At 42.2% G+C, this 26,644-nt stretch overlaps 1 protein-coding gene across 5 annotated transcripts in view; it reads left to right on the forward strand.

Annotated features, from left to right (window-relative positions):
• Positions 1-26,644, forward strand: part of cacna2d2a (calcium channel, voltage-dependent, alpha 2/delta subunit 2a) — a 140,026-nt gene that overhangs the window by 102,769 nt on the left and 10,613 nt on the right. For all 5 annotated transcript variants that reach the window (XM_069535948.1, XM_020101567.2, XM_069535971.1 and 2 more), the window contains 15 exons: positions 1,280-1,411; positions 1,639-1,696; positions 12,511-12,561; positions 12,815-12,914; positions 14,938-15,099; positions 16,626-16,736; positions 17,479-17,557; positions 21,236-21,285; positions 23,690-23,779; positions 24,349-24,417; positions 24,975-25,049; positions 25,137-25,211; positions 25,361-25,432; positions 25,574-25,645; positions 25,811-25,872. In XM_069535948.1, the coding sequence (XP_069392049.1) occupies positions 1,280-1,411; positions 1,639-1,696; positions 12,511-12,561; positions 12,815-12,914; positions 14,938-15,099; positions 16,626-16,736; positions 17,479-17,557; positions 21,236-21,285; positions 23,690-23,779; positions 24,349-24,417; positions 24,975-25,049; positions 25,137-25,211; positions 25,361-25,432; positions 25,574-25,645; positions 25,811-25,872 (1,258 nt within the window). The remainder of the gene's footprint in view (positions 1-1,279; positions 1,412-1,638; positions 1,697-12,510; positions 12,562-12,814; positions 12,915-14,937; positions 15,100-16,625; positions 16,737-17,478; positions 17,558-21,235; positions 21,286-23,689; positions 23,780-24,348; positions 24,418-24,974; positions 25,050-25,136; positions 25,212-25,360; positions 25,433-25,573; positions 25,646-25,810; positions 25,873-26,644) is intronic.

The following is a 26,644-nucleotide window of genomic DNA, read 5'->3' on the forward strand; positions in this document are numbered from 1 at the left end:
GAGAAATAAAGGGGCAGTTAGAGTGAGGTGGAAAGAAACGAGATACACTCGTTGTTATTGTAGCTCCACCAGTGGCATGCTATCTCATTTCTTTTTGACTTGATGATAAATACGTCTCTCCACAACCATAAATCAGTTTCACACACTTTCACACTTCACTGACCTGTGGGATATTTCTGTGACCTCACATTTAAAACTAAAACACATGACGATGTGTTAAACTGGACATGCAGAGGCAGACCTGGTCTTTTTCTCCTCTCTTCACCCCCCCAGTCGCTGAGCAGTCCTCTAACACAGACAACTGTAGTTTGTTGTTCTCCGCTATCAAAACATTCAAGAGACGGCCTCATCCTCCACATGCTGCGAATGACATATGACCTACTGCAAGGTCATCTCAGATTCCTCATCTGCACTCCTCAGAGATCTCCTAGATTAGACTGATGCCCCGCTCAGACGGCTAGCGCCGGTCACGCTGCCTGCATACATCCATTCTTATGTGCTCGGCTCGCTGCTGCTGGCACGGACAAGGTTGTTCAGCAAGGAGAGTTAACCTTTGGGGTACTAACAGAAAATGTATTATTTGTTCTCTGGCCACATTATATCCAGTGGTCATTTTTTGAGGCTTATAATAAAAACTGGGAAAGCTTTTTATTTTCTATCCATATATCTATACCACTTATCCTCTTGAGGGTCTCAGGGGAGCTTAACCCCAAAGTAGCGGACGTTGGGTGAGAGGCAGCCTGGACAGGTTGTGTCATTGTTGTTGTGTTTTTATGTCCATACTTTGTCCATAATTTGTAGATATATTCATATTCATATTTCTTCATTGTCGTTAAATGTTTATGCTTAACCTTATTCTGCTTTGTTGTCCTTGTTTTTTGTTTGTTTATTTGCACGTTGAAAGCAGTGGAAAAACTGGAGTCTAATTCTTTGTATGTGTACGCATACATGGCCAATAAAGCTGATTCTGAATCTGATTAAGCATATAGTTTAAACTCTGGCACATAATCAGCAGCTCATTTGCAATTCTCTTTATTTTGTCCCTGTATATGAGTTGCGCTTATTTCAAGAGAAACTTGTTGACCAAACTTGTGACATTGTCCTTTGCAGCATAAATCTGTTGGATCCAGGGAGACATTAAAATATAGCTGAGATTATGTAAACTGTATCTGCCCCTTATTGAAAAAACAAGCTGGGTCAATTGGTAAATAAGAATAAGGCCTACACTGTCCTACATGTGCCAGTTCATTACCGTGCTTCTCTACGTGTGTTCCCACAGCACCAGTCATCCTGAATGAGTTGAACTGGACCCAGGCGCTGGAGCGAGTCTTCATAGAAAACCGTCGGGAGGACAGCTCTCTGCGTTGGCAGGTGTTCGGCAGTGCCACTGGAGTGACTCGATACTACCCAGGTAGGCCACAGGTCACTGAGTCAACAGTCTGCCTCATAACTCGCAGTGAGATAAAGTCTAAATTGACCCTAGGGCTTCTCAGCTGCAGAACATTGGCAATCTCTTATCAGATGGTTATAGTGGTAACTGGATCGACAGAATGAAATTATGATTACTTTGATCTAATCTGATCTGAAATATCCTACAGTGCGCTGTTTGGCCTATAGCTTATTTTTTGCTCTCTTCAGCCACTCCATGGAGGGCACCCAACAAGATCGACCTGTACGATGTCCGCAGAAGACCATGGTAAGTGCCGACATGGTGCACACTCATAAATATCACTCATCATTTGAAATATCTAAGAAATAAGAAAAGAGCATCTTGATAACTTTTGAATATTGAAGTTATTTGTTGGGGGCATTTGTTTCTTAAAGTGGTGAAATAGTCTTGATGTACTCTACTTGTGAATGATGTTGCCTGGAAATTTCTTCAGACTATTATTCAAAATAGTAGTAGCTAGTTTTTTATAGTATACTTCTAGTATTTTATTGGTACATTTGTGATTCTGACACCTATAGATATGAGAAATTCATTAGAGACAGACCAATGTTCAGAAAAAGAATTTGGCAATGATTCCTAGGAAGTTGTTATCAAACCTTGGTGATAAAGACATTTAATTGAGGCATGATAAGTTACAGTTTAACTATAAACTGTATTATAAATAACTCTATCACTAACAGTATTTATAACTAAATAGATACCAGAGTGTAGACACAAGTGAGTGATGTGTGATAGAAAATGGGCTGTATTGTAAATGCACTGCATGAATGGGTGAATGGCAAAACTGTCCTGTTAAGTGCTTTGAGTGATCACCAAGACCAAAATATTCTATATAAATACAAACCATTCACCATTTATATATAAAAAGAAAACACAAATACAACCAAATATACAAAACTTGAGTTAATTTATTTAGGTAAAATGCAGATATTTTCTACATTTTCTATACAAATCCATGAACTTGCTGAACTGTTCACCCCCAGCTGAGGTTTGTGTAGCTCAGAGCAGATAGCCTTGAACAAAAAGAAACAGCAGCAGAGGAAAATTGCAGAAATTTAACTTGTCATTGCAACACCTGTTCTGTCAGCAGCAGCAGCAGCAGCAGAGTCATGCTGTGTTAAAGTTGTGACAAAGTGTTGTGTGGTGATCTGAGCACACACACACGCACAAGCTTGCTTTTGACATATTTGATTTTTAAATTTTTGTGTTACAAAGGAATGTCTGTACACATTGCCACTGCGTTTGTCTTTTATTCTTATATTCAAGGCGATAAGAGCCTTTTCATCTGTTCAAAGACGTAGCCTACAAACATGAAACTCTTTGAACTATTACTTGTTCTTGCTTCTAGACTATGTGAAAACACTCTCTACAGTGGCAGCCATTTCTGTGTCTCATATAAATAGTCTCGTATTAAGATTCTTGTTCAGCGCTTTGTCTCTGTCTGCTGTTGACCTTCTGCGCTCCCTCCAGCCTCATACTCCACTCGGTATATTGTTTAGAGGAATAAGATCAAAACATTTTTCCTAAGCCATGTTTATCTCAGTAAATGATCATGTAGAATGCACTGTATTTTGCTACAAGGACAAAACAAGATAGAGGCTAATGTTTTCATTAAAACAACAACAGCTGATCCCTGTGCCGAGTGCCGGGGTGGGTGAGCGTGATCGGCCGGACAGAACTAGGCTGCGTTCACCCACCCACCCTGGCTTCCTGTCCACCCTTCCGCATTCAATCTACTTGCCACTGTCACATCAGCTTTGTGGCAGCCCTGCCTGTTGCCTGGTTACAGGTTGGAGTGAACTGGACATAATCATGACAGCAATGTTGATTAGACCTGACCCCATTTTCCATCTCTGTCTCCGTCCAGCTCAGTGTGAGTGGCTGTTTGAGGTCAGGCCAGGCTGTCACATGAAGTCAACGGAGCTCAGAGCAAACAAACAAACAAAAGACAAGCAAAAGAAAACCTTTGCATTCTGATTACATTTGTATGACAATCAATATTCAAAAGTACACAATCTTGAAATCTTAAAATGTTGCCAGGTCTAAAAGAGAAGTAATATGTACACCAGCAAAAGCACATTGAACATAAAATCAGTTGCTCATTGGAGTATTTTTATGAAACAATTCGAAGGGATCTCCAAACACCTCAGTGTGTCTACAATCATCAAACCAACGAGGTGTTCCCTGACAATTAAACACCCAAAGAAAGTCTCCCTAGTGCTCCACTGTCACAGCAGGCCACACTATAAACAGGGAAAAAAAGCTGGAAAACACGAGGCGCTGTGTAGCAGCACAACTTAAAACAAGGATCCGTTCTCTGATCTGTCAGCACAAAACCCGAGTTCATGGACTTTAATGCTCTTACACATGTTTTGACTGGGGAACTCTTCCTGGAGACAAGAGGGAACAGGAAAAGAGAAAGATGAGGGGGCTTGCTGAGCCGCTGCAGCGTCTTTGACAAGGTTAGACACAGGAAGAGGTGTGTTTTTGCAGAGAGGAACACCTTGTCACCCCCCTCCCTGTTCCTCCATGTTTGTCACTGTCATCTCTGTCAAGCTTTTCCTCATGTCGGAGCCATTGACATTTCCTGTGGCCTGTTGCTTAGCAACTTGTGCCCAGCCGCCTTGAGTGGCGCAACCTTGGCAGGGAGTGTCATGATATGTCAGGTCAGACCAGCGTGATTATAGTCTTAACATGCTCTCTCCCCCATTCTCTGGAGAGGTTGGCAAATCACGCATGTTAGAGGGGTGATGTAAGTCCGTCATGTGTGCTTGTGTGGCCACAGTAGATGTCAGCATCCAGTAACACACACAACAGCATGAGTGTTAACACAAGTCCGACAAAACACAAGTCATGCACCTACTTATGTGTTTCAGTAGAACTGACATTTGAATTATTAGGTTCCGAGCACAACAGTGCAAGGACCTATTGATGTTGCTGTGATTCTTCTTCTTCTTACAAATGAAATGCCTTTTGGGGACTTTAACATACTAAAAAACTAATTTACTTGCTTGCTTGGGAACATATGTCCAAAAATGCCAAAATAGCGCCCCCCAGAAATGTTCAACAAGGGTCTTCCTCCCCCTTTACTTTTGCCTAGAGTAATGAAAATTAGCACACATGTGTATCATGCCCAGACTCACAAAAGATCCTCTAGCTACCCTCGGCCACACCCAACAGGAAGTCGGACATTTTGGATTGAACATTTAAATTTGGCTTGATTTTTGGCACACTTCTTTTAGCCATTTGTCCGTTTACAGCGTCCAGTAATTAGGACCAATAATTATGCATTTTTAATTCAAGTCATAAAGTTGAAGCTCGCAATCTCATCCAACTAGCCTCTGTTCTGAAAGCAGAACCTTTCTTACAATGTTATCAGATGTTTCCTTTCATTTCAACACTGGCTGAGTCATGTAGCTCCAATGACAGTATATAAGACAAGACATTATTTGGCGAGGTTCCGTCGACACACTCATTCAACCAATCTCAAGTCAACCTCTGCTGTCAATCATAACACAATGTTTTTGTTCCATGTGACACAAAGTAGGAGGGTGTAGTGTTGGCTGTCTCTCCTTCATGGATCCAGTTGTGGTGAAGACAAATGACCAAACTCCTGTAAACTCACCACTCCATAAATTACCCTATTATAAGAAACTAAATCCCAACACACTGAAAGGTATGAGGACTACATGGAGCAAAAAATATTACAATCAATTTTTACAGCCCACCCTCACATAAATTAGACCTATTGAGTTACAAATACAGACGTTTGTCATTTATAAAGATTTCATACCCCCTGGAGAATAATGATGCCTTCATGTGATGACAGAAAAAATAGATAGATGATAATAGTTTATTCACGGCACCACAGAGCAATTTGTGCACCAAAGCAACACAAACACAGACATGATTAAAGAAACAATATAACAATCATGTGTTGTACATGTAAGCTTAAATTACATTTTTCTTTATGATTGCAATTTTGCAAAAAAAAACCTCAAGAAAAAGGGTTTAAATGTGCAAACATACTTTCACACGTTCTCCTACAAACCTACCAGCTCTCTACTTCTCAATACCAGATTCTTTCAGATCACATGATATACGCCATATAGATATAGTTAATTGTTGCAATCGCCGGAACATTTGCACAGAATCTGTCTTCGGGGAAGAGTCAACCTGTCAATGATCTGATTTACAGTAATAGAGAGAGTAGAAGGAGCGGCCAGAGTTCATGGTCAGTTCGTAGCGCAAAGGACGAGTAGCGGTGGGCGGATGCGGGCAGGGCTGAGCCAATGGGAGCTGACCAGGTGCTCTCTTAAGGGGCCGCCTGTGTCTACATATGTGCTGTCTCCTCTGTCTGCCACCACCCCCCTCACCACCACCAACGGCCCCAGGAAAATTAATGGTCCAGTCAACACACTTAATTGTCTCCAATTGCTCTGACATTAATTATTAACATTTGTCCATTATATTGTCTGTTCGTGTTATCAAGGGAAGCGAAGCAGAGGGTGAAGCGAGGCAGAGGGAGGGAGAAAAGCGAAAAGGCGAGGAGTGAAACAATCAGAGACAGGCATGGAGTCCTGTTAGCCAAGCGTTGCAAAGATCCCATTACCTCCCAGGTTCACAACAGCATGTAGGCTATATCACATATTGATTTCTTCAAAAAGTCAATCTGACCTCTTTGTAAATATTATGACGAGTGGGCAGTCCTCAAAGCTGAGGCTCCCCCCCAAAAAAATACCCAATATGTGGAGTGCTGAGCTTCACCTCCTCCATCTTTTATTTCTCTTCAACACACTTGAGGGAGACTCCAAGAAGAACGATGTGTTATTGGAGTGACTGAAGGAGTCACAAGGCTTTAGCACTTTTACTGTGAAGCTGTTTTCAGACATGAACTTTGTCTCTCATCAAGAACGCAGCAGGAGATTGTCTGGGTCAGACGCGTTCACAACAACAGGAAGATGTTTGGTAACGCACGCAGGAGGCAGAAGATGACATACTGTATAAATTCCACTGTGGAGATCACATGTTTTTGTTTACAGCACATCAATGCTGGCATCGCTTGCTATCGCCAGAAGCTCTTGAATCTCTTTGTCAATAGCTGTGAATTTTTCAGACGGGATTCTCACATGGGTTCATTCTACATTTTATGGACATTTCAAAAGTGACTTGGCAGGGAAAACTCTGGTGAATGTACTGAGCAACTGACATTACGTTGTCTCATTCGGTCCCTTCGGAGAATGTCTGGAGTTTTGTGCAGCATGAGAATCAGTCAAAGCTACATTTCAGTTTCAGCCCAAATGTTGGAACTCATACGTTTAAATCAAATTTATGAGGTACAAAAACAGAAAGTTACTCATCTGCTGATAATTAAAACTGATGTATTCAAAAATGCTATACTAATTCAATATTATTCCTTTTTTCCAGAGAAAGTGGAAACAAATTTGCATTAAATTCTGTGTGTTCATCTTGGGCACAACCAAAAATATGGAATTGGCACCACCGCTTCCAATAATCAACAGAAAGTGGAATAAATAAACGGCAGACAACATCTCTCTCTCCTGCGGGCTCTCTGGGCACCATCCTCCTATATTTTTTATCTTAATTCAATCTTTATACGCCTGCCACATCCACAGGAGCACTAAGAGAGCAGCAGTCCATAAAATAATAAGCCCATCAGCACAACACAAATGCACACGCTTAAGAGCATGCACACGAACACACCTACAATGCTCACATATAGACACACACCAGCAGTTTTTCTGTGTAACATGCAGTTTTCCCATTAGATGGTTACTCTACTTACATCTGCTGTACATGATGCATGTATATAAGGTAATGGGAGATGTTAGCCTGCAGGGAAAACTTTAGGAAGCCAGTTGAGGTATTATAAGGTCAATCAAAGGACTTCGACAAAGGAGATAATTGTTCCTCATTTTATTTTTGAACTCGAGTGGCACTTGGAGAACGCACCTCCGCAAAGGCCCAACTGTCCCCTCACAAAACCACATTTAAATTCCCTAGATATAGATTTTTATTTGGATCTGTACCAAATTTTACACACACATAAATATCAGTCATTTCATTAAGACCCATTAACAGTTGCAAAGCACCCACTGATCTGGATCTGCACTAAACGTTTTTGGCTTCTTCCTTTAGAAATGCTCCACCTCTCCACAGCATTTCATGGAAATAGTAGTTTTATGTAATCCTGCCAACTATCAATGAAAAAAGAAACTCCTTAGTGCAGGTAATTGGTTATTGTGTTTTTTCAGTTTCTTTCTTTCTTGTTGTTTTCAGTTTTCATTTGCAGATTGGTTTTGTTGAGGTAACATGACGACTTGGTTCAGTGTCTTCTCTGCCAGAAATTCATCCTGGCATAAAAGCCCTGAAGACAAGCTTCTCCCATGTGCTGTTTATATAAGAGCTCACACTGGGAAGAATATTCACACATTATAGTGGACACGCACACACAATACAGAAGCTACTGTATATACATCCCATTCATTATGTATACTCACTGCACAATGCAGCCAATAAACATGACTCACAACAGACACAGTGAAATGTGAGCACACACTTGACAAACTGACAAACACACAAAAATTCTAAACATACACTGTCCCAAGTTTCTTTTTCCCGTAGAAGAATAAAATGAGCCCGAGCCACTCTGCATATCACGCTACATGCATCCATTACATGTTTCTGAAATGTATGTTGTAGATAATTCCAATTTAAATGTACTGCACAACACTTTGTGGAATGGGTCAGGGTGCATAAACACAATCTCCTCAGAGAGTCAGCCCCCCTGGCACAGTTAATGTATTGATTTTACAATGTTGTGTCTTGATAAAACTATTTCATGAATTCCAATGAGACTCCTTTACCAAACTGCCAAAACAACCAAGGAATATGTCATTGTGTGTTCATTGCTGGTATAATGCGTTTCTGTTAGATTTCTATTGGGGGGGAGGGGTATGTTGGGGTGCAGGCTTTAATCTCCTGTCATTTAGAGGATACCTTGTTCCACCTCAGTATAAAGAGCACATGTCTGATACACACACAAACCAGACTTCATCTTGATTTTACATATTGTTCACATGCACACGTGTGATGGTGTGAGCACGTTCTTCTTGTGACATACATGATGTATGTTATATATTTTTTCATGAATTCACAAATTGCAGCTGCGGCCGGACGTGCATTTCCATATCCAGTCTTGTATTGATGATTAATCACAACACAGAAATCAACAATAGACTTTTAAATTTCATTCTTTGCTCCAAGGCTGTGACTGCCTTATTTATAAATCAGTGATATCTCTGTGGGATAATTCATAGCAGTCATAAATGCCCTTCTAAAATAATCAGAGAACACCTCTATACACAGCGCTTTTTCTTCCACACACCATTCAAACACTCGGCACAGTCGCCAGGAGCGATGGAGTTCAGTATCTTGCTCATGGACACTTTGGAATGCAGACTGGATGCGCCGGGGATTGAACCATGCAGCGATCTTCGGATTAGTGGATGACCCATTCTAACTCCGGAGCATCAGTGGTCAGTTTAGGGCCATAAATTCAAACACTATTATAACAAAATACACTGAATATTTTGTTTTTATTCCATCAGTCAATACACATAAGAGTCTAGATATGGATGTAACCGTGAGACAGTTTGTTGGTATTTTTTTACTTTTGAACTCAAATTCATAAATAACATATTTTAAACATATTATAGTTCGACTTGGAAGTTACAACAGCATTGCCAACATGTATTTCATTTACCAATTTATGACTTTGATGAACAGATAGAAACAGGTTGAATCAAAGGGGAGCTGGACTCAGATAGAGAGCTTTCACATTCAATTTTCCTCTGTGATGAGTGAACCAGATCTGACTCATCCCAATATGTAAATGCGACGGTGATGTTGAAATAAAATATAACTGTCACTGATGATGGTTTAGCACCGGCGGTCAGATGCTGGTCATAACTTTCAGCGAGCGGACAGGGAGGCGTTCGTCTGATATGTGGAGTCTACTGGCTGACGGCTGTGTCACCGTGGCACAGAATGGGCGACGGGCCTCAGTTCAGCACCAGCCAGGCCCATCTGCTTGTCACCTGGCCTTGGCACGCAGGAGACTGGGTAATGACAGGGAAAGAATGGCATCAGTGGGCAGAAGCTGAGAGGTAATTACTGACTGGAATCCATGCAGAAACGACACATCTGGAACCATGAGTCAAAACGGGGTGAATTATACACCGATACCGGCCTCCGTTCGCGATTCTTATCCGTCAGAACCGTGGAGCTGCGTATCAGCCCGGAGGCTAAAAATCCTTGACTTCCTCTCGCTCGCTCTGATCCTGATGTTCTCTTCTCAGAGGCACAGGGAGACAGTTCAGCTGTGCTTCAGGCGGTGAAGAGGCAGAGAAAGAGCAGCGCTGATGCACCAAGACAATCTGCAGGGAAGATCAGTCATTGTAGCTCCATGGTTTCAGCGCTGAGTGATGCTGCCCTGGCTCACGTGTTACCCTTCTCCTCTTCATCCCTGCTCACACACTTCCTCTTAAAACCCAATTACCGCTGATAAATCCTGCCTCTCTCAAAGTTAGACAGAAATGATCTCCTTGAAAGTGATGTTTTCTTGGCAGATTTCAGGGCCAAAGTTTACACAGGTGACCACTGTGAGAGTTTACATTGTGAAATGACCCATAATGACTGACTAACAGACGTCTGCATTGCCGTGTAATTAACATTTAGATCCCCCCCTTCAAAATAACTCGTCCCATTAAAAGGGCCATTCTCTACTATGAGAAATAGACTGACCAGAGGAGTTAATGAAATGCTGGCGATGGTCCGCAGGCGTCAGCCCTCACCAAATGACCCTCCTTCAAGCTCCAGACAGGGTGTCTCCGTCCACGAGCCTGAGGGAACGGAGACGTGGGCCACATTCTGACTGAGTCTCTCCGTCCTGCATCGATGATCACTTTCACAAACCCCATCTGCCCTGAAAGAAGGAAGTCGCAACTGTGTGGAGTCTCACATCTATCCTTCTCTCCCTCTCGCTCCCTCAAATTAAGATTTCAGTAATTAAATTGATAAAAGTCATGCATGCCAGTATGCCTCATGGTTCCAGACCTGATTACATACGCTGCACAGTCGTGGAGAGCTGCAGAAGTTCTACCTTTGATGTGCCATTCTTTATTATTGAAAATAATTGGATTCTCCCTCCCACCCTCTCTCCCTCTCACGTACACACATTTTGCCCATGTTCACTCTGGGCATGCTCAGTTAATTGACCTCCTGTGAGGTAGAGCTGGTGCAGAGTCCTCGCTCCCTCCATCTGGGGGATACCAGGCAGCTTGTCCATTGAGCGGGGACCAGGATGTGTCTGAAAAAACGGATTTGAAGCGGCCCAGGCACTGTGCTGAGGGACGTCACTTCAACATGGGGTCAGGGGTCATTCTGCAGGTTGGAGTGGTGCCTGCTAGTGAGTAGGAGCGCGGAGGCTTGTGGGAGCAGTGGCAAAGCCTACTGGGGCTCCGTTGCTCTACAACCATATCAGCTTGGCCGAGCATAAGAAAAAAGCCTGGCCCACAGGCAGCTGGCTTCTCTCCACACTCAGCGGAACGACTGATAATCAGCAGAAAGAGACCCCTGATGATTACTCTGCCTAAGACGGCTGCTAACTGCTCGCCTGCTCACTCCTCAGAATGTCAAACCAGTGCTCACATTTGGAACCCCCCCCGAATGTGCCATAGAAACGCTTATAAAGTCCATCAATTCCAGCTCTCTTTGTTTCAGGGGTAAATGTGAATTTAATTGCCACCGCAACAGAAAGAGAGAATTGATTTCCCTCTGTATATCACCCTCTATCACTTGTGGACAGACATTACATGTGAAGTCTCTTCCAGAACACAAGTGGTTTAGTGGCGTCTTTGCCTCGTGGGCCTGTACGCTGCGCTGCGGCTGACACGCACCCCAGAACAGCCCTATTTTAGGAGTTTTCTTTGCGGCAGAAGCATAATGGTCTTAAGCAGCCCCCCCCCCCCCCCTCCCCAACAAAGGGACTGCCAGAGTGAATAATGCGTTTGACGCCCAACTGATGAGTCATCAAAGAAACAGAACATCAGCCATCTCACTTTTACTGACAGCACTTAGCTCAGCACACACTCTACACAGCACAGGTCAACTCTGCTCAGGCTGCTCCCTGACAAGTTCATATACATTTCAAGTGACCAAATATAAAGCGTATTAGAATGAATGCGTCACTATAGCATGACTGCATAAAAAAATTGATTATTATATGTCATTTGTGCTTATTAAAAATCCTAAAATCATTTCTTTTTATTTTTCCTTTGTATAAGAGTGGGTACTTCTATTTCTTAAAGTGATAAGTATTCTAAACACAGATTTAGGTAGATCTCAATACAATGAACTAATTTGTTTATATTGATTGGTATTGACTTTTGATGGGCTAGAATTGTGGATTTGATTCACACCACCTAAACGAATATCAGTGTTTCTGAAATAAATATTTAGCATTGTGGTAATAATATATGTTACATCCAAAGCATTTTAAAACGCAGTATTAAATATCAGAGGTATCATTAAAACCTGTTTGAAGCCTTTGTTGATGTACAGTCTGTTAATTTTCATGGCTTTCAGACTGTGGCTTGTTAAATAGGCTGTTGGAGGTTGTACAGTCCAGTGCCGACCATTGTTCCAGGTGTATTATTATACATTTAGACTATAAACTAGCAATTACTTCGGCTTATGCAGTAATTATTTAGAGAAGGTATTGTTATTCAGAATAGAGGAGTATCTCTGTTGAAGTCGGTCGACAGTAGCTGTTGCCAACACTGAAGTACATAGCACAACTTATTAACTCTTCTAAGCACATAAGCCTTTTCTGTATTCTGTAGCTTAAGTGGGCTCAGCCGTGGTCGCTTCCTATCATCGAGGCTCACCTCATTGTGACTCTGGCTCCTTTCTTTGGTGCAATTCACAAAGAATATAGGAAAAAAATTAAAGCTCATTCTTTGTGTCTTTCTGTGCAGGTATATCCAAGGTGCATCTTCTCCAAAGGACATGGTCATCATTGTGGATGTGTGAGTGTCTCACCGCCTCCTCTCTTCCTACATTTCCCCCTTTGGCTAGAGTGAGAGTGTGTGTCTCCTTCAAAGGGCACTAGTGCCACCTGTTGGTCTGAGGAAAGCCTGAAGTCAGAGGGAAGATGAATGCTCGTCATCTGCCTGCACTGCTCTATAGAACGCTTTATAAAGAGGACATGAACAGAAACATATGTTTTCCAATAGGAAGCTCCTAAGATTCCGCCTGTTCTTTATTGCTTCTTTTCTGCAGGAGCGGAAGTGTCAGCGGACTCACTCTGAAGCTCATGAAAACCTCTGTCATAGAGATGCTGGACACCCTATCAGATGACGACTATGTGAATGTGGCCAGGGTGAGTGCAAGTTCAGTTCATGGAATTAATCGTACGGATCACTCCTGTAAAAACAACGATAGCGCAAATATTTGTTGTATTTATTAAGCAGGTGGTAATCAAGCAGGGAGTTCGCAAATGGCACAATGTGCTCATACTGCTGCTCCCAGTTGATTGCCTGTGGTAGGAACATTGCACTTCCCTCATTACAGTGTATTTGCTCTCCCTGCATCACCGATGTCCATGTGGGATTTTGCCTGCCTGTCTCTTTCACTCTCTGCTGATTACTAAGCTTTCTATTAGGACTGATGTTTAGGGGAATATTAACGTTATCCTACATTGCAGGACAGATAACGCACACACACACACACACACATCCCCTAGCTTGGTGCGGTGGCTCTGTTCGGAGACTTCCTTTGGTAATCCTTCATAATCCATTGCTCTTAGCCACTGTATGCCTTTAAATCCCAGCTCTAAGAGCAATAAATGAGCACAGTAATCTGGGTGGGAACGCATCTGATTTTCACCCCATAAAGAACAGCTCACTGTGAAATGTTTGCAAACACTAAAGCTAATAATAGGCAAAAAATTAGATGAAAATAATCATCAGACACCATCTCTTAAAATACACTTCTTTAAGACAAAACTGTGGCCTCACTGCTGTAATGGCACTATACTTAGTTGTAATGATACTCTATTTATTATAGATAATTAGTTTTATTTTATTTTATTTTCCAGATCTTGTTTCATAACTACTGTATATCTCAACCTTTTATGATACAAGAGATCAGAATAAGATTTTTTTGGCCAAGTATGTTCGTTGGCAGTTGATGACTCACATAACAGGTGACACTATTAAAGGAGACATATTTCGTTGTGACAACATTTGCAAAATGCCCACCAAGTGGCCATAGTCTCACACACCCCACAAAGTCAAGTAAAGCGAGAGCGCAGGCTGACATTTCTTACATGTGCCGGAAGCAGTTGACCAATAACAACAGAGAGGGCTTGCTGGCCAATCAGAGCACACTGGGCTTTATCGGGAGAGGATTCTTAAAGAGACATGTGCTAAAACTAAGCGTTTCAGACGGAAGCTGAAGAGAGGAGCTGCAATGGACAGTATGAGGAGAAGAATAGAAATAGGAACCTAAATATGACTATGATATGTGTACTTTGAGATACATTCAGTAATTTAACTAGTAACAAAACAGTATAAAAGGCAAGCACTATAAATTTAGTGCTTGTGTGTGATTGGGAATGAAATTGTGTTATATTTGTATAAAACAGTATTTGTAGGTGTTGTGAAGCAGGCAGCAACAACTCTCTGAAGAGGCAGAGACGATGGTAATTGATAAAAGATGGTGATGACTGAAAGAAAGAAACTGCTCCTGTGTCTGTTAATTTCAGAGAAGAGGAGTTGAAAAACACTGCGTCCAGGCTGTGAGAAATCTAATGATTGAAGAGCTGTGATAGCAACAGAGTGATGATTAATGAAAATGTGGCTCTGAATACTTTTTGTGTCTTGGATATCTTTGTCTGCTAATTTAAAAGTGAGAAATGTCAGCTTTTTTACTCACAAAGCGTTTTTACATCAATCCGGCCTGAAAATGTCAGTCGATTTTGAAGGTGACCTTCAGGAAGAAATAACATTTGAAACCTGCTATTACAGACGCTGCTGCTAATATTGTAATCACACATAGGCACTACACACATAAGAGAATACACACACACATGCACACACACGCACACAAGTGCACACACACTTTTAGGCTAATTGGGTGGATGAGATGAGACAGATGATATTACCTTGGCGGGGTTTCTATTCAGTGGTTTGCTCGTGGTATTTCAGGTGCACCTGGTCTTTGTGTGGAAAGTTGTAATTACCAGTGTTTACTGTCATCCAGAGAGTAGCAGCGCAGTTTACATCTGCACACACCCACGCCTGCATCATGTCACCATGAACCATGCACACATGTGATCAAGAAAACACAGAAACACACAATCTGACAATTATGCTCACATGTCTTTTATTTCCCCTCCGTAGTTCAACGAGAAGGCCGACGCTGTTGTCCCTTGCTTCAGGACTTTGGTTCAGGCCAACGTTCGTAACAAGAAGATCTTCAAGGAGGCCGTCATGCACATGCAGGCCAAAGGAACCACAGATTACAAGTCTGGCTTCACGTTCGCCTTTGAACAGCTTCTCAATGTAAGAGCCAACAAGCCTCTCAGGGTTGGTCTGTGGCTGACAAATTGTGCACTTCCAGAAAGTCAAAGATAACCCGCTGAAGCTATAGTGTAGCTCCAGTACATCCTGCCACAGTAACTGTCTCATCCAATTATCAAAGCAGAATTTACAGTGATAAAACAGTGCTGACAGTGAGGGGCTCAGGTTTGTAGAAGACACTTCCAGAGCTCTGTCATTGTCGCAGATTGGTGTGATTGTAACTGCTGTTGCGGTGAAGCGGCACTAGCGTCTGCAGTAGCCAGCACAGTGGTGAAGTCTGTCAGCAGCAGGCGTCCACGTGCTCGCAACACAGGTGCTGCCTCAGCTCCGTATGCTGCTGTGTATTTTAGGAGGCTGCCACCCTAATGGGCTCTGATGGGATGATTGATGAGCGCAGCCGAGAGGAGATCAGCCACAGACACTTTATATTCCTCTGCTGGGGTTGGAGGCAGAGAGCCAAGTGCTGGCTGCATGCAGCCCCCCTCCCCTTCTCTTTGCCAGCAGAATGAGAAATAAAAAGGGCCATTTAATCGCTGTCCGCTGGCAGACTCACTCCCGTGATTGGTGGCAGAAGCACAATAAAAATATGTAATTGTAGCAATATTATTTATCTTTATTAGAATCTTGTCAGATTGACATGCCGCTGGCCTGCATATCAATGGCAGCTGCTGTGCAGACAGGCGGGGGTGCGGGTATCAAAGCTGAATGCTAAAAGCTGGTGCCTGGCTACGTGCATTTAGTGCTGACATGCTGGTGAAAGTGCTCCTGACACAATCAAATTTAACACTACAATAATGTTGCTCTGTGTACTTCAAATGAAATTCTAAAATCATAATGATAATGGTAAAATTACAATATGAGCAGGCACATGACTACCAAGAGGGAAATATGTAATTGAATAGTCAGTAAAAGCTAAGAGTGGATTTGATCCCCGACACCAAAATGTAACAGCCACTAAGGTTCATAACTATATATCTATATATATGTAGATATAACTATATATCTACACATATGTATAACTAAGTAAAGCCCGACCGATTTATCAGTTATTTTACATATAGAAAAATACAGAAAATGTCTATATATTACACTTCTTTATTATAAGGGTTTTATAATTATTATTTTATATATATATATATACAGTTTCTCAGGCTTCCTCACACAGTCCACAGACATGTTGCTCAGGTGAACTGTAGAATCTAAAGTGCTGTGATGGACTGGCGACCTGTCCAGGGTGTACCCCACCTTTAGACCAATGTCAGCTTGGATTGGCTGCAGCTCATCCAGCAACCATCAAATGATAAGCAGTGTAGACAACAGACAGATGGATGGATGAAAATTACGTGTTACAAGACAGTGTAATAATACTGTCTTTGTAATATTTTATGTTGTGTAAACCTTCTCTTTTATTCTTAGTGTAGTGCCACACCACCCTCTCATACTTGCATCCTCTCTCACCTGTCTCTCTTCTTCTCTCCCTCTCCCTCTTCTCTATCCGTGTGCCACAGGAGAGCAGCGCCCCGAGGGCCAACTGCAATAAGATGATAATGATGTTTACAGATGGCGGGGAGGATCGTGCACAGGAAATCTTTGAGAAGTACAACTGGCCCAACAAAACGGTGAGTCTGTCCCCACAAGGCTGTTATCTATTTTTCTTCTACTTCTTGCTCTGCCAGCCCAAGAGATCGTGCATGTCCAGAGACTGTGTTCGCACGGCCCGCCCCCCCCCCCCCACGTCTCCCACTCCGTCTCCAGCTGACATTGTCTCATTATAGCACAGGCAGTTGTGTGAGTTAGGCTGTCAGACATGCCAAGCTCCCCAATCTGTGCATCTGAGCACCCTCTCCAAGCTTTCTTCACTTCCATTTTGGCTCCTCTGATTCAGGCTTTTCCATCTCTCTACTCTTCAACTCTCTCACTCTCTCTCTCTCTTCTTCTCTCTCTCTCTCTCTTCCTTTGTCTCCTCTGTTGTTTAGCTGATGGTGTTAACAGCTCTGACCTGCTGACTAATTAGCCACTTTATCATCAGAGCCTCTAAAATTACAGCCAACAGATACTGAGTTTGTATTCTTTTTGTTCCTGTCTTGTCCCCCCCCTCCCAGCACCACCAGTATTTATTCTGATGTCTGTTTACCATCGATCTCCCTCGAGACGGCTGCTGTCATATAGGAATTATCTGCAGTTTGACAACTCTCTCACTGCAGTGTTGAGATGGAGGCAGTTGTGTGACTTGATATAGTCAAAATGTTGTGTTAAATTATTGTCATCCAGAGGAACTTTGGTTTTTGGCGCTGTTTTGATATCATCTGTACTATTGTCCCATTTCTTCCAATAATGTATCTCATCTGTTTCTCCATCCAGGTTCGTGTGTTCACCTTCTCGGTTGGCCAACATAATTATGATGTCACACCTTTACAGTGGATCGCATGTGCCAATAAAGGTGAGAGAATAAAATGTTTCTGGTAAAGCACCTTTGTATGAAAAATATTTAAAAGACATTTTATACATGTATATTTTCTTTTTTAAATTCATCCTTGTATTGTGTTTTTCATTGTCGATGTAAACGATGAAAACAATGTTACAGTGGAAGCTCTATCTCTGCGTGCCTTACATAAGAATCAGTTGCAGCAAAAAAAATTTTATATAATACAAAGTAAAGCACATATGAGGATCAATAAAATAGATGCAATTGATAGATCCTTTTTTCCATCATACTTAATATACCTCCACCAAGGCCCAACAGTCCCCATAGATAAATCTAGCTGCACCAAACTTCACACATTCATAGATATCAGTCTCTTAAATGTGAAAATCTTTTTTCATCAGATCCTTAAATTCTTCTCTAGAAATTTGGGGAAAATGTCAAAAAAAAAAAAATCAATATCACAATGTAAAAATACAGATCTGCCTCAAAACTGGGTTCTTTCTTGGTCCATGTCCCATCCAGGTTTTGTTGAAGTCCATTCAGTAGTTTTCACGTAAACAAAAATCAAAATGGATAGTTTTGAAAACATTGGTTTTCTTGGTGGAGATAATAACAAAATACATAAACCTGCCATTATAAACCCATCATCACTAAGATGTATTCACATATCTGTCTTTGTGCACATGATGGCCACTACAGTCCCAAAAATAACCCAACAAGCAGCTCGCCTGCCTCTGACCGACAGCCTGACAACTCATATGACTGAACACTGTCTGCATGAATCTCTCTCCCTCTTGACTCAGCCAGTTTTAGCCCGACCTCAGTCAGACTGTTGTTGCTGTTGTGCTCAGATTTGAACTCCGCTGCTTTTTAATTCATAACCCACTTCTCTTCCTCCTCTTTCTTTCTTTTGTGGTTTGATTTAATATTGTTTCAGTGTTACAGTTTATCCGAAGCGGTTCCTTTACGAGGCCTTTAGCTGTCTGTGTGAAGCCTTGGCCAAACCGCTGCCGCTGATTAGCTTATTGCCACTGGAGCCAAGTGCTTCAGAAGTATCTCCCCAGAAGTTGTTATTAATTAGCAGGAGGAGTCTGGTAGCCGGATGATTACCGTGCCATCTCTCCGTCAGGCTGGGGAAAGTCCAGGATTACGCCTCTGTGCCAACTTGCTCTCCACTGTACGCGACTGTAGTGATTACCAGGGTACTAAAGACTATGCCAGTATAAGACAATGGTGTTGACACAACAGCCTCAATGGAGCTGTCCTCTCATATCTTCAGTACTTATTACTCTTTGGTATCTCACTCCAACAGAGCTAGCTCCCTGACACTTCAACAGGCCCTAACCCTTCACCCATGACATACATATTTGACAAAACGCAGAAGTACACACAAATACACACACACAGACGCACTAGGCCACTCTGAGATGCTAGCTGTTGTCTCTCTCGAGCTGCAAGCCTGCATTAAGAAGAAAGTAACCTCTCTTTGACTCTGAGGACAATGAAGCTATTTATCCATGCTCTGAAACGGTGTAACAAAATCCAAAACAGAGAGAAGCGTAATCTTTCTAAAAAGAAAAAAGAAAAACTGGTGAAATGAAGGATAAAAGCAGCAAATATGATCTACTGCACTGGTGATTCTAATTCTTCCACAAAAGTGGCGCCTTTAATCCATAGCTGGAGGACAAAAAACATATTGCATAAATTCAAGATGGCCTGCTGCAATAGAAGTAAAATCCTCAGTTACACCATGAAATGAGTTAACCAAGTTTATTAGCTAAAGTCGTTTATTTATTGTGAATATGGGATGACAGGAGCGCATGCTAGTCTATGTACAAAGAAAAGGCATACTCATACTAAACACTGCATGATTATAATACACTTAACAACTATATATGAGAATTATTTATGCAGAAAAATCTCCTCAACCCAGTTTAAATCATATACATAATCAACATATCTTATTATATACAGTATATCTTATAGTCTAGTTATTTGGAAGACACCATCCATCCATTCATTATCTCTTACGCTTATCCTTTCAACCTCCACCAATATTATTGACCATTGTCAATGCTTGATCATTCACACACTGTACATATAACATAAGTATGCACACAGACAAACAGGACTTGAAATTGTGTTGATCCTAAATTACCAAATTAGCTTTTTATTACTAAAATGGTACAAGTAATTTATCTTGCTTTACCCACAGTCATAAAAAACATAAAAGTAGATTATATAGAAATGCCCTTTTTATTAAAGATCCAATGGCTAAACTTGAAGATAGTGCTTTGGTTGTTACAGCTATAATGAATCCAGAATGACATAAACGCTGCGTTCAGTCAAAGCAGGGAACTGGTGGAGACATTTGAATAATTGTGGCTGAAAGCAGATGTGAGGAGGAGTCAGGCTTTTATGTTAAGTGCACGACCAAAGTGCTTCAATCAATCCACGGCCTTAGAAAACAATTTTAATGATGATGTAACCCAGGATATTTTCTGTACTTTAGTACAAGTTATGGATGTTCCTTAAATGCATCGCCTGGAGCCATTTGTAGTTACGTAGTTTCATAAAGTCCCTTAAACTCACCTGCAAACTAAGCGGCTGCATAGAGTAACACAGCTACTGCAGAGCCGGTGGCTAAAAGGTTCACTACACTCACTGAGACATGATATGAGGAGGGTCCGGCTCTGACATCAACCATTCACACTCATGTTCACACCCACGGACAATTCAGAGTTTCTAATTAAACTAATCTGCATTTGTCAAAACAGACTCATGTGACACAAATCTGAGGATGACATTTGAGGAAAACTGACTTCTAACACTGCCTGAGCTTTATGTAAATGAGTTTCACACAGAAAATAGGGTATTGATTAAAATCATAATTGCTCGTCTCGCAGCAGATCTGTGTCGCTGCACAGACGAGATCCACATTTCATCCTTACGCTTTAGTTACTGCCCACACTCTCCTCTCTCGCTGAGCTCTGTCCTACAATCATGCATGCCACCTCTGTATGGCACACAGCCAACAGCACTGTGACAAACTGCTGCTCCGAGGAGATCTATAACAAATAGCTGCACCCCGTGACTGCGTGTGTGTGTGTCTGTCTGTCTATCTGTGTATGTGTGTGTGTGCGTGTGTGTGTTACGTCCGCGTGCTCGCATGTGCAAATGACGAAGACAGAGCAGGCAAATCTCGACGCAGACCGCTGTGGCAAAGTGCATAATGTATCAAAATAATGAAAGCCATCTTTGCCTTTTAACATTCTGGGGATGCTGTCTCCATTTCACAGCTCTTTGTATAAACACTCATGGCTTTAATAACATGGGGAACGTGGTTATTGACCCAGTCGGTCACTCTCCTCCATTCGTAATCAGCAGCGGCAGCGCCTGGGGCACCACATTCCCAAGGAGCCTCCACATTTTCATCCTGCAGCTCCACCACGCGTGTGGAGAGGTCAATGGCCACAGGCTCCATCGTGCCTGTGTGGCTCTGCATCATCAGCCGGAAATGATGGCGCTACATGTATCTAATAACAGTGGAGAGATTAGACTGCAATCTGCAAATGGATCACTGTTGCATTCGGTGTGATTGTTAAACTCTTGAAAATGTAAATCTTCGGGATGGAACATGGGACACGAACTTTCTGTTGGGAAGAGTATTGATCCTCTTTTTCTTTTTTTCAGGTTACTACTTTGAAATTCCATCGATTGGAGCCATCCGCATCAACACCCAGGTAAGATGTGCGGTGTGAACGCACCTTTATGAATCCACAAAAGCATCAGTTTCAAACAAGAATCTATTCTTCCTTCATGGCTGCTTTTGATGATAATTACTCAGATGGTAGATATCTTTAAGTGCAACACAACAAAGGCACAGAGGGAGGCGCAGCTGTGTGACTAAAGACAGGAGGTGACCGAGGTGGAGATCCGGTGATAACAGACGTGGTTGTGGTCTTTTCTATAAGAAATGTTTTTTGGAAGCTTTCAGATCTCCTTCTCTCATCGTCCATCAGAGACACACACACACCTCTGGTTCGTCACACACCCAGGGCCCTTCCACACACACACACACACACTTGCTGGAGGCACCATGAGCTTTCGAGAGGCCCTTGGGATAACCTCATTCCAGCTGTAGAAATTGACTCAGTTGCTGGAAGGTGGCGGTGGTGGGAGGGGGAGGGGTTACTGCACCCCCAGTGAGCGATCAGGGCCCAGAATAGACTGTCAGCTGTTCCATTAACTCTGGCATATTTATATTCTAAGAACTGCCACTTTACTCTAATAGGTTTTCTGAAGGTGGGTGACTGCAGCACCTCAGTGTGCGGGTGAGTGTGTGCGTGCATGCGTCTGTGTGTTTGTGTGTGTGTGTGTGTGTGTGTGTGTGTGTGTGTGTGTGTGTGTGTGAGTGAGTGTGCATGCACGTGTGTAGGCACAGAAGACACGTGGTGGGCCTTATTTTATTTAACCGTGCTCGGCCCTTCAGCCTCGCACACTCATCACACAGTCTCACTTGACTAAGATGACAACATTCAAATAATGGATGGACTACAGATGGCAGGAAAATGTTATTATTCATGTTGTCCTGAGTCATACAGTTATGTGGAAAGAATGGAATGGCTTTCAAACTATAAGTGGTAATATATATTTTGTGTTTTCTTGTGTTTGCCTGTGACTGATTTATTATTTTTTTGTTGGGACTTATTTCATCCATACTGGATTCTCTATAATTCATCTCAGTGAAGCCACAATAACCAGGCCAGGCATTTGTTAGGATATTTTGTATTAACAGAGAATGTACTGATGAGTTTACTCTCTCTGGTTGTGTCTGTTACACTTCCCCGGGAGACAGTAGCGTTTAATCAACACGCAGGGATGCTGCCGGGGTCTGTGCGGCTCCGGCTCCTCTGGACCACACATCTGCAGTTGCTGACTTTTTATGTTTCCTAGATTGTTCTAGCCAGGCGGAAAATTTTCCCCTATATCCCGTGAAAAGGTCTAGCTGTCATTGTCCTGATGGAATATCTCCCTGTGGCGCGTTAAACCGGACTTTTATTGAGCTAATAATAGAATAGGTTACGCCTGTCAGCACCTTACTGTTCAGGCGATGAAAAACAAACGCTCAAAAGCATAATACTGAAATCGCTGTGCGCTCGTACAGGGGTGCCCCCTTTTGTGTATTGAGGGTAGACACACAAAGGGAGGAGGCAAGGGTCAGAAATGTCCGATGACATTTTCCCTTTTCACTGCAAAATGGATGTTTTTTTAATTAACCTATAACCACGGGAGAGCTTCTGTTTTTTCGCTGACCTGATCTGAATATATTTTGTATGATACATAAATATAGACATTTGGCTTTAACTAGGATACAGAGGAGAAGGAGGAGTTTTCTAGCTTTTGTAAAATGTTTGCAGAAAAAAACCCAATCAATTTGATTTGAGAGCATTTTTTCTGTTTGTGGTCGTTACAACAACAAAATGCTGAAAACCAAGTGTTTCCTCCAAATTATTTGTTTTGGTCGCCTCATATGTCACGAGGTCACTCACACAAGAATTTGACCAATCACACATCATCTTCTAAATGTTGGATCAATATCTGATCAATAGTTTGTTCACAAAACAAAACATCTTAAATGTCATATGAGGAACAAATGAATGTAGTGAATGTGATGTATGACTAGTTGACTTAACCTCTGACCTCTATTCACAATCGCTGCGGGACATTCCCACTGTGCCAGCACTGACACTGGAGCCTCTGGGAGAGTGGCCTGTTTGCACGTCAGGCCATTGTCACCCTTAATGTGTTTTTAATAGCTCCTTGATAATGATGAAAAACTGCCCTGAGTGGCTCAGGACCGAAGGCTTTATGGCTCGTCAGGGCCGGGACGCTGCTGCAGGACCACTGGTTTATGTGGTGACAGAGAGGAGGCCAGTCAGGGTCTTATAGTTTTATGACACATGAACACCGAGTGGCTTTTCCAGCTCTCTGCTTTTACTGCCTGTACATAACAAGCACTGTAAACGTCTTTGTTTTTATTGAGTGTCATCATACCTATGTTTGTGTGTGTGTGTGTGTGTGTGTGTGTGTGTGTGTGTGTGTGTGTGTGTGTGTGTGTGTGCGTGTGCGTGTTTGCTGCGGCAGGAGTACCTGGACGTCCTGGGCCGTCCTATGGTGCTTGCTGGAACCAAAGCCAAGCAGGTGCAGTGGACAAACGTCTACCAGGACGCTCTGGTGAGAGAGAATTATACAAATAAAACATTTTGCTTTATTTGATCACATTGTACCTTTAAATGAATGGATGCAGGATTCACCAAATGTTTCATCCTTTTCTCCTTCTGCTTCTTAGCAGAGGGAGCAAATGCGGCACATGAACTTGTTATAACCTTTTTGAATCTACGTGGTATTTTTTGGTTAGCAGGATCATGCAACAACTACCAGACAGATTACCACAAAACTTGGTGGAAGGATTTGGAATAGGTCACGAAAGAACCTATGAATTTTAGTGCAGGTCATGGGACAGATCTAGGAATTTGTTTTTTTCACTTTTTCAACATTTTTGTTGATTTTTCAGAGAATAATTAATGGATCATGATAAAAACAAATCAGGCATGATTTTGAATTTGTGTAATTTGGTATGTTTGGAATTTAAATGTGGTTTCATAAGGAGACTGTTGAGCCTTGGCGGAGGTTTGCGCTCTACGAGTCCGCTTCTAGTTTTTTACTTGGATGAAATTTCAGTTTATTTATTTACATCTTTGTGTGTTTGTCCATTAAATGTTTTTATGCAATATTTTTATCAGGGTTTGGGCCTCGTCATCACTGGAACCATGCCAGTATTCAACCTCACTGCTGATACCGTCAGCTCTCAGGTAAAAACAATATGACACACACCAGCTCATGCTTTGTATTAATCTTTAGTCTTCACCTTTATTTTTACCATGTGAGTTTTCATTCAGCTGGTTGTCTACACATGTAAAGCTGTTCAGAAACAGGCATCGGAGTAGCTGGAGTGTTAAGGTTCAATTGTGTGTTTTTTGGCGTCATTGACCATCATCAGTCATTTGCAATGACGTCCACCCAGACGCAGCTCCTCTAGGCAACACCTCCCCCCTGAGGTGACAGCCGACATCGCAACCCCCCCCCCATCTGTAGTATCCTCTGTCGTGCTGAGAGCACACACGCATCCAGCTTCCAGTACCCATGACCAAAGTGTTTACTCTAAGCTTATCACGCAGGTTTAAAGCAGTGACGCAGCTGCAAACACACCCGCTGTAAGATGGACTGTAAAAAATCTCGACTAATCAGATGGCACACAAAGTGACGATAAATCAAAGATGACTCGGAGATGTTCTTAGCGGTCTCACAGTGCAGCCTCCAGCTCTGTGGGATTCTCGAGGATAAAATGCTTTATGTGCTCGTCACACAGAACCAGCTCATCCTGGGAGTTATGGGAGTAGATATCGCCATCAACGAAATCAAGAAGAAGACTCCTACATACAGAGTGAGCATCCCGTGCACGCAGTATCACACTCATATCGATGATTTATTGATATGTAAACATTTTCACTTATCTTATTTTTCTTTGCAGCTTGGAGCCAACGGTTACACCTTTGCCATCGACCCAAATGGTTATGTGCTGCTGCATCCCAACCTGCGACCTAAGGTTGGTCCAACTGTTGACCCCGCCCTGCATCCAGGACTCTTCTCTCCTCTGAAGTTATTCCTCCTGACCAATGTTAAACTCCCCCTCCATCCATCTTCCCATGCTTTCTCTCTCTCTCTCTCTCTCTCACTCTCTCTCTCTCTGCTCAGATCATTAACTTTAGGGAGCCCGTCACTCTGGACTTTCTGGACGCAGAGCTGGAAGACAGCAACAAGGAGGAGGTGAAATAATACCTTTGAAAAATCGTCACAAGGAGAAACTGATTAAATATTTATATTTGTCACCTGTTTCTCATTTTCTATGTAATGGTATGTATTTGAACTCCTTTTTCTCACTCTCTCTCTCTCTCGCTCACGTTTCAGATCCGCCGACAGATGATTGATGGCAAATCAGGGCAAAGGAAAATCAAGACGCTCATTAAGTCAGTTGATGAGGCAAGTCATCAATACGAGACTCAATCACATTCCTGAGTCGAGCCTTCCTGAATGATTCATGAATCTGAATCACTCCGCACGTTCAGGATGTGTTGGGCACATCCGATGAAGGGAGGTCACATGTGCTGAGGATGTGACGGTGTTGTTTGTCTCTTTGACCGACAGAGGTACATCGACGAGGCTATGCGGACGTACACGTGGACGCCTGTGGAGGGCACAGATTACAGGTAGGTTTCAAATCAAACGTCACCACCTGACCTCAGACCAAACGCTCGTGCAACTTGAGCCTGTGAGTGAAGTACAACTTTTATTTTTTAATCACCAGTCTCACATCACTCAACCAGCAGCGTCTGACTGTTGCCGTCACTATCACACCAACACTTGGAATAGACGTAACCTATCACAGAATAAATGCGACTTGCTCATTTGCCTCTTGTATTTGCATGAAACAATTCATCTAAATAGCCCAAGTTAATGCATCGCTTATCTTTCCTCTCCCATAAAAATTCTCAACAATCCTCCGAGCACAAATTAACTGCAAAGTTTATTCACCTCAAACCTGGTTGAACATATGAGTTGGCATCGTAATGAAATTTCCTCCAGGCAGCGCTTGGCAAATTATAGTTTATGATATTCGATAGTCCTACAAAATACATTTTTGTATCTGCTGACAGCGTGCCGGGTCCTGGCTGAATTCATATGAGACATTCTCTGCAAAATTCTATTAGTATTAAACTCAACGGGAAATTCGGGTATTTAAGAATTATACTGTTTATGAAAGACTTTCAAAGCTCTGCACTCTTATGTATCCTGTGAATTGGATTTTGCTATTCAAATTAGTGACATTAGATGTTTCTTTAAATGTAAATCATCATTATATTATAGCTGAGTCTCAACTTGAAAACTTCTGATGAATAGCTGCAGATTCAGAGATGTGACATGTATTTCCACATTTCTTTTTAACTTCAGGTTTTGATAGTAGACTGAATACAGTATATA

This window comes from Paralichthys olivaceus, chromosome 2 (genome assembly GCF_024713975.1).
Source record: "Paralichthys olivaceus isolate ysfri-2021 chromosome 2, ASM2471397v2, whole genome shotgun sequence".
NCBI lineage: Eukaryota > Metazoa > Chordata > Actinopteri > Pleuronectiformes > Paralichthyidae > Paralichthys > Paralichthys olivaceus.